The following is an 8,078-nucleotide window of genomic DNA, read 5'->3' as shown; positions in this document are numbered from 1 at the left end:
CCGCGGGGCCCCCGGCCGCGGCCGCTCCCTGGAGCTCGGCCGGCCGCCCCCCGCCAGCGCGGCGCCTGAGGCCGGTGGCGGAGCGCAGTGCCGTGGCCCGGGCCGCTCGGACCTCCAGGCGGACTCCAGGGAGAGCTGGCCGGGAGGGCTCTCCCGTGCCAGGGACACGGAGCGTCCGGAGGGGTCCCGGCAGGAGCCGGGACTATTTCCGTGCACCGGTGGCGACCCGGGGTCCACTCGGCAAGAGGGGTCATCTCAGGACAGCCGCGGGGGGCAGGCCGCGCCTTCCTTTCATCCCCAGAGGAGTCCTGCTCCCCAGGAAGGCTGTGGCCGTCCTCAGGCTGTTACAACACAACCTTCTGGCTCCTTCCCTGCAAAGCAGTGCACGGGGTCCCTCCTGGCACCCTTGAGCTCCTCCCTCTCTCCGGCCAAAGGAAGCCCCCAGCCGGCCTCTAAGAAGGGACCAAAGGACACCCCTCTCCCTGGGAGGCCGAGTCCCCCCAGCTCCCCAGGGCTGGCCTCCGCAATGGGCGCGCAGCCTGGCCCCTCCCAGGCTGCGGAGCCGGAAGACGCATCAGAGTCTGAGCCCAGCCCGCAGCGCCCTCAGGAGCAGACCACCGCCCGCAAGTTCTCACTGGGGGCGCGCTGTGGGGGCTACGCGGGAGTGGCCGGCTACGGCACCTTTGCCTTTGGCGGGGACGCGGGGGGCATGCTGGGGCAGGGTCCCCTGTGGGCCAGGATGGCCTGGGCCACCTCTCAGTCCTCCGAGGAGCATGATGATGCTGGGGCACGGAGCCCACCCCCCCAGGCCAGTGCAGAACCCCTTCCCGAGGGCAGCGGGGCACCCCCAAGGGCCTCCCCAGAGCTGAGCTCGTGGGAGGACTTTGGTGGGGGCTCCCAGGTGTCCCTAGTGCAGATCCGAGACCTGTCTGGGGACGCAGAAGCAGCCGACACCGTGTCCCTGGATATCTCAGAGGTGGAGCCTGCCTACCTCAACCTGTCTGACCTGTATGACATCAAGTATCTCCCGTTCGAGTTCATGATCTTCAGGAAGGTCCCCAGGTCTGTGCCACCAGAACCACCGTCGTCCCCCGAGTCTGAAACCGAGGGGCCCTGGCCGGGCGCGCCGGGCCTGCCAGCCAGCTTGCAGATCACCGAGGAGCCGGAGTACATGGACACTCTGCTCAGGGAGGCCCCCCGCAGCAGGAAGCGCAAGTGGTCGCCCCCCTCCGGCGGCCTCTTCCACTTCCCAGGAAGGCACGCCATACTGGACGAGCCCACGGAGCTGGGACTGCGCGGGAGGGTGAGGGCCTCCGTGGCCCACATCTCCCGCCTCCTCAGGGGCAGGCCTGGAGGTGACTCCCCCGCCCCACCCCTTTCCCTTCCACCTGGCAGGTGCACCTTGGGGCACCTCAGCTCCCACGCGGGGAAGGGCTGGGGTGACCCAGAAGCTGCTCTCTCCAGGGTCCCCCTCCCCGTGCCACACACACCCAGCCCTGTTCCTGAGGTCACCCATGTGGCCTCAGCCTCTCCCCACATGCATCTGAGGCCCAGCATGGGGACCTAAGGAGGCTTGTAGACACTCATACAGAGAACATCCAACCAGGCCAGCCCTGCTGGCCCGTCCCTGACCGTCGGGGCCTTGGCCAGGCCTCCCCAGCACCACGGGCTCCTGAGTCTTACCTGCCCCTGGTGCCCTTGCCCAAGGTAGACTGATCCTGACAGAGGTGGGGAGGGGATGGTCTCTGCAGCAGAGTAGCTTCTTTGCGACAAAAGCCCCTGGGATGGGGCTCTTCTGCCCCGTGGGGATCCCGCCGCAGGTGGCTCCGAGTTCCTCCTCCCATGCTCCCAGGGGAGCTGGGCCCCTCGCGTGCACTTCCCAGAGGCCTGTTCCTCCCTGCAGGTCTGGAGAAAGAGAGCCCCCCCAGGAAGAAGGCAGGCCTGGCTTCCTTCCGGTTGGGCCTGAAGAGCAGGGACCGAGGTGGGTGCGCTGCCCAGGGGCCGAGGGGACCCAACTGTGGGGGAAGGGAGCCCCTCCCTGGTGCCCAGACCGGCAGAGGGGCCAAGCTTACATCCACAGGGGTTGGAGCCCAGATTGGTTGGGGGGGGGGCAGTCCTGGAGGCCTTCCTCAGGAGGCGCTAGTGCCGAAGATGAGCTGAGCGGGCATGGGCTTCCCCAGCATCCTCCTCTCGGGGGTCCAGGTTGTGTTCTTGGGTTGGGGGTCACCTTTGAAAGCTTGCCGCCCCCCCTTCCCATGCCCTAGCGCCATCATTTCTAAGGGAGCTCTCGGATGAAACGGTGGTCCTGGGCCAGTCCGTGACTCTTGCCTGCCAAGTGTCGGCCCAGCCAGCTGCACAGGCCACCTGGACCAAAGGTCAGGAGGAGTCCTGGGGCTGGGGGGCGGGAAGGCAGGGGGTGCCCCTTGCGGGCATTGCTGTCATTGTATGGAGGGAAACGGGCCCCAAGAGGGTGGGCGTCTCAAGGCTGGGTGCCTATTGGAGCCGTTCCCCAGGCCTGCTCTGTCCTGCTGCAGACGGAGCTCCCCTGGAGGGCACCAGCCATCTCCTCATCTCCTCCACGCTCAAGAACTTCCAGCTTCTGACCATCCTGGTGGTGACTGCTGAGGACCTGGGGGTTTACACGTGCAGCGTGAGCAACCCTCTGGGCACAGTGGCCACCACGGCTGTCCTCCGGAAGGCAGGTGAGTGGACTGCGCCAGGCCCCCCTGGGTGGGACGGGGCGGGGACTGACTCTAATGGGGCCTGGAGACCACCTGTCACTTGGTGAGTTGGTTTGTGCTGGTGCCCTTCACTGAGGGATGGGATGCTTACCACCCGGTCACCCACGGTGGGGCCGCAGAAGGCCTGAGTCGGCTCTGCAGACTGGGGCCCCCCAGAGGGGAAGCAGAGGATGCAAAACAGGGGCTGTGGAACTAGCTTGATTCCCACCAGTGGCCACCACCAAGTGTCCAGGCTGCCGGGGGAAGCTGAGTGGCCAGGACAGGCCCCTCTGATGGGAGCCCACGGCTGGCACAGGGCGGTCAGGGAGGGCCACTCCGCGGCGGGTGGCTGATGTACACTGGTGGGAGGGGAGCCTGGCAGAGCAGACCCCTCCCGAGGCCCCCACCAGAAGAGGCACCGGGCCCCTCTACCAGTCGGCGCTGGAAGGGGACCCTGACTGAATGGGTCCAGGGGATGGTGGGCTCAGGGACCTGGCAGCAGGTGCAGGAGGGTGAGGCCGGGCTGGCTGGGGCTCTGTGCTGCATTGGAAGCCGCGGGGAGCCCCCCTCAGGCTGCTGACCGTGGGCCCCGCAGAGCGCCCCTGCTCTTCCCCACGCCCCGACCTCGGGGAGGTGTATGCTGATGGGGTGCTGCTGGTCTGGAAGCCCGTGGAGTCCTATGGCCCTGTGACGTACATCGTGCAAAGCAGCCTGGAAGGTAGGAGCCCTCCCGATGGCCTCCCCTCTTGGGCAGCCCTGGCGTCCGCACAGGAGGACCGCAGGGCAGTGCCCCTGGGTGGCTTCGGGAAGAAACCAGCCACCTCGGGGTCTCTCCGCCTCTGACCCGGGCTGTCCCTCACCCACTTGCGTGTGGCCCAGGTGGCAGCTGGAACACGCTGGCTTCGGACATCTTTGACTGCTGCTACCTCACCAGCAAGCTTTCCAGGGGTGGGGTGTACACGTTCCGGACGGCCTGCGTGAGCAAGGCGGGCATGGGTCCCTACAGCAGCCCCTCAGAGGAGGTCCTCCTGGGAGGGCCCAGCCACCTGGGTGAGCCGCTCTGGGAGGCCTGGGTGGGGGGGTGGCGGGGTGCCCTGCCACTTCACTCAGCCACGCGCACTCACTGGGATGGTTTGTTCTAACTGGTAGGCCCCTGCCCCCAAATGGCCCAAGGGAGGAGACATCAAAGTGTGGGGGTTCACAGAAGGGCCTCCTGCTAGGGGGCCTGGGAAGGGGTGTGGGAGACAAAGTCCGGGGGAACTGGGGCTGTAGGGGTGCCTCCCAGTCACTGGCTCCTTCCCCCACAGCCTCCGAGGAAGAGAGCCGCACCCCGCGGCCAGCCCAGCCCCTCCCCAGCGCGCAGACCTTCGCCTTCCAGGCGCAGATTCGAAGGTGCCACAGCCCATCGCCTCACTGGCTTTGCCTGCTCCACCCCCCGCCCCCCGCCCCCCCTCACTTCTCACATCCACACAAGTTTGGTGCAGAGCATCCGCGCCCCCTCCGCCGAGGCTCGGGTCACCTCCCGCCGAGCTTGCTTTTTCTGACACTGGGAAGGAGGGCGCGGGGGGGTGCCCTCACAAGGCTGGCGGGTGCCGCTTCTCCCAGGGGCCGCTTCAGCGTGGTGCGGCAGTGCCGGGAGAAGGCCAGCGGACGCGCGTTGGCCGCGAAGATCGTCCCCTATCGCCCCGAGGACAAGGCTGCCGTGCTGCGCGAATACGAAGCCCTCAAGAGCCTGCGCCACCCACACCTGGCCCAGCTACAGGCCGCCTACCTCAGCCCCCGGCACCTGGTCCTCATCTTGGAGCTGTGCTCGGGACCCGAGCTGCTCCCCTGCCTGGCGGAGAGGTGAGGCCCGGCCTGGATGCCGGGCCGCGGGCGGGACGGTACACGCGCCGGGGCGAGGGGCGGCGCAAGGTGCGGAGCGGCTCACACCTCCCCGCCCACCTCCCGGCCCCGCCTCCGCCGGTCAGCCCAAGCCGGGGAGCTAAGCAGAGCCGGGAGGCGCCTCTCCCAGGCCCACAGAAAGGGCTGATGTCCCCGCTGATGCCCCCTCTGCCGTGGACGGAGCCGAGCCCCCCTTCCCGTGCGCCCCCAGGGCCTCCTACTCGGAGTCGGAGGTGAAGGACTACCTGTGGCAGATGTTGAGCGCCGCCCAGTACCTGCACGCCCAGCGCATTCTGCATCTGGACCTCAGGTCCGAGAACATGATCGTCACCGAGTACAACTTACTCAAGGTCGTCGACCTGGGCAACGCCCAGAGCCTCGCCCAGGAGAGGGTCCTGCCCTCCGAGAGGTTCAAGGACTACGTGGAGACCATGGGTGCGCAGGGAGCGGATGCCAATCTGACCTGGGGCGGGGGGGTGGGGGGTGGAGAAGGGTGGGGCAGCAGGAAGCCCCGCCCCCCGTCCTGCCTCCCTCCCCATTGCTCTGCACCCACCCAGTCTCTCGCCTGGGCGCTCCCCTGTGTCCCCCCCCAGCTCCCGAGCTCCTGGAGGGCCAGGGTGCCGTCCCGCAGACCGACATCTGGGCCATAGGCGTGACAGCCTTCATCATGTGAGTCCCCCAAGCGCAGGGGCGGGAGGCTGGGGATCCATCCAGGGTGCCCCCGGAGGCCCCGTGTGTCCTCCATCCGAGGGTGACCTCAGATCCCTGTGCCTCCCATCCATCGAGGGGGAGCCCAGAGTCCCCGGTGCCTGCGCACATCCACCCGAGGGTGACCTGAGTCCCCTGACCCCCACGCGCGCAGGCTGAGCGCGGAGTACCCCGTGAGCAGTGAAGGGACACGCGAGCTGCAGAAAAGCCTGCGCAAGGGGCTAGTCCGTCTGAGTCGCTGCTACGCGGGGCTGTCCGGCGGCGCCGTGGCTTTTCTCCGGAGCACTTTGTGCGCTCACCCATGGTAAGGCGGTCCCGCCGCATCCATCACCGGGCCGGCCGGGTCCAACCTCCTCCACCAACCCCGCCTGGCCCACTTCCCTTCCGCCTCCCTCCCCCACCCGGCCCCAGCGAGAGCTCAGCTGACAGCTTTGCCCTCTCTCCAGGGGCCGGCCGTGCGCGTCCAGCTGCTTGCAGTGCCCGTGGCTAACGGAGGAGGGCCCTGCTGGCTCCCAGCCGGCGGCCGTGACCTTCCCCACAGCGCGACTGCGCGCCTTCGTGCGCGAGCGAGAGAAGAGGCGGGCGCTGCTGTACAAGAAACACAACTTGGCCCAGGTGCGCTGAGCACTTGGCCTGGCAGAGAGGATGTGTGTGTGTGGGGGGGGGTCGCCCTGCTGGGCTGCACCCCCTACTCTCCCCTTAGGACTTGCTGTGTATGCACAGACACGCCAATAAAAAGCAGAAACGGACGAGGTGTCATCTGTTTCTTTGTTTTGTTTGGGGAAGGAGATGAGGGTCCTGACACCTCACCTGGGGTTTGGGGGTGGGGGACCAGGCAGCAGAACTGCCCTTCCCTTTGGAATGGCTGCTAGTGAGGCCTCCGGGTTCGCGGAGTGGAGGAGCCAGAGCGGCCAGGGCAGCCTCACCTGGGGTGACCAGCTCATCCAGCTTACGGTCCTGCACAAACTGGGACAGTTGGTGCCCAGCCTCGCCCCACCAGCTGGCCTCCAAGGCACCACTCCTGGGGCTCCTGGATGCTCGGAGGTGCACAGATTGAAAACCGTCAGCCTGGGTCCCATGGTCACCTCCCTGGCCTGGTGTGGCCTCCAGGACTGGCCATAGCAGCCCCTTCTCAGTCGGAGGCAGAAAGGAGCCTGGCGAGTGACCAGCCAGGCCACCGGGAGGGAGGCAGGGGTGGACTCCTGTATGCAAAGGCCGTAGGAGAATGCAGAAGGATCCTGAACCCCTCTGAACCCCACCTACATCCAGCAACCCCCCCCCCGCCTGCCAGGACTCCCTCCCGGGACACGTCCACTGTGCCCAGGGACTATCTCTGAGCCCTCTGCTGAGAGTCCCCGCACAGTCCTGTAGCTCTGATGATGCTTGTTCACACACATGGTGAACACACCTCTGGTCTTAGCCCTCAAGGTTTGCATCTGAGCCCACTCCTTCCTCTCCATCCCATGCTCCCCAGCCCCAGGTGGCCATGTCCACATCAAGCCTGGCTCTGTGCATGGGGACCCAGGTGAGACTCTGAGCAACTTGTCTTCCAAGGCTGCATTTCTTTGGTAACCTCTGTGCTGGGTGCTGCGATGACATGTCCTGTCTCAGCCTGTTTAGATCGTATTTTGCAGAGCCAGCCCAGCTTCTGCTCGTGCGTGCTGAGAGACATTCACTAGGGCTGCATGCAGGGAGACAGTGTCTCTTCCAGGAGCTCAGCTTGCCCCGGTCCTTGCTGCTGGCTGGCCGGGTTTCCCAAGCACAGCGATCCTTGGGAGTTCTGCCTCTCGGGCTCCGTGCCTTCTCACAGCCCCGTTTTGGACTCGCCCTTCCGAATGTCATGTGGTATGATCCATGGCCCTTTTCCCAGACTGAACCCTACCAGATGAACTCACTCAGTCCCGAAGTCCCCGCATCTATCAGTTATGAGTATTTTATTGGTGGGTTATTTCTAAAGATCAAATCTAATGTTTTTAGATTTGTTTTTAACAGCTCTGTTGTATTTTATTATATGGTAACTTTTTCAATTAAGTTTTTTCTTTTGAGATCATTTGTTGAATCACAATGCAGTTGAAAGAAATACTATAGAAAGAGCCCAGTCACCGTTTACCCAATTTCCCCCAATGGTCGTATCTCACAAAACGATAATGTAATAACAACCAGGATATTGACATTGATATAGGGCTACAACACATTTCCATCACGGGGATCCCTCATGTAACCGCCCCCCTTTTCTTTATGGCCAGCATCACTTCCTTCCCATCTTAACACTCTTCAACCATGGCAACCAACAGTCTGTCTTATATTTGTTACTTTTGTGATTTTAAGAATGTAGTCACTTGTATGTAACCTTTTTTTTTTTTTTAAAGATTTTATTTATTTATTTGAGAGAGAGAGAATGAGAGACAGAGAGCATGAGAGGGAGGAGGGTCAGAGGGAGGAGCAGACTCCCCGCCGAGCAGGGAGCCCGATGCGGGACTCGATCCCGGGACTCCAGGATCATGACCCGAGCCGAAGGCAGTCGCCCAACCGACTGAGCCACCCAGGCGCCCCTGTATGTAACCTTTTAAGATTGTTTTTTTCCCTCTGGTAATTCATGAATAGAGTTGTAATGTCAGTAGTTTGTTACTTTTTACTGGTGAGTAATACTCCATGCATAGGAGCACCACAATCCATATAGCCGTCCACCCACTGAAGGCCATTTAGACCCTTCCCAGTTTGGGGCTATTTCATATAAAGCTGCTACAAACATTCATGTACAGATTT

At 64.0% G+C, this 8,078-nt stretch overlaps 1 protein-coding gene across 1 annotated transcript in view; it reads left to right on the top strand.

Annotated features, from left to right (window-relative positions):
* Window positions 1–6,066, top strand: part of OBSCN (obscurin, cytoskeletal calmodulin and titin-interacting RhoGEF) — a 113,388-nt gene extending 107,322 nt beyond the window's left edge. Inside the window, exons 70-81 of the mRNA XM_044917033.1 lie at window positions 35–1,355; window positions 1,904–1,981; window positions 2,265–2,375; window positions 2,535–2,702; window positions 3,316–3,438; window positions 3,600–3,770; window positions 4,028–4,112; window positions 4,326–4,565; window positions 4,816–5,039; window positions 5,198–5,273; window positions 5,467–5,616; window positions 5,759–6,066. Of these exons, the coding sequence (XP_044772968.1) occupies window positions 35–1,355; window positions 1,904–1,981; window positions 2,265–2,375; window positions 2,535–2,702; window positions 3,316–3,438; window positions 3,600–3,770; window positions 4,028–4,112; window positions 4,326–4,565; window positions 4,816–5,039; window positions 5,198–5,273; window positions 5,467–5,616; window positions 5,759–5,936 (2,925 nt within the window). The 3' untranslated portion in view covers window positions 5,937–6,066. The remainder of the gene's footprint in view (window positions 1–34; window positions 1,356–1,903; window positions 1,982–2,264; window positions 2,376–2,534; window positions 2,703–3,315; window positions 3,439–3,599; window positions 3,771–4,027; window positions 4,113–4,325; window positions 4,566–4,815; window positions 5,040–5,197; window positions 5,274–5,466; window positions 5,617–5,758) is intronic.
* The last annotated feature ends 2,012 nt before the right edge of the window (window positions 6,067–8,078 follow it).

This window comes from Neomonachus schauinslandi, chromosome 7 (assembly GCF_002201575.2).
Source record: "Neomonachus schauinslandi chromosome 7, ASM220157v2, whole genome shotgun sequence".
Taxonomy (NCBI): Eukaryota; Metazoa; Chordata; class Mammalia; order Carnivora; family Phocidae; genus Neomonachus; species Neomonachus schauinslandi.
Note: the sequence above shows the minus strand (reverse complement) of the source record. Positions and strands in the feature narration are given on the sequence as shown.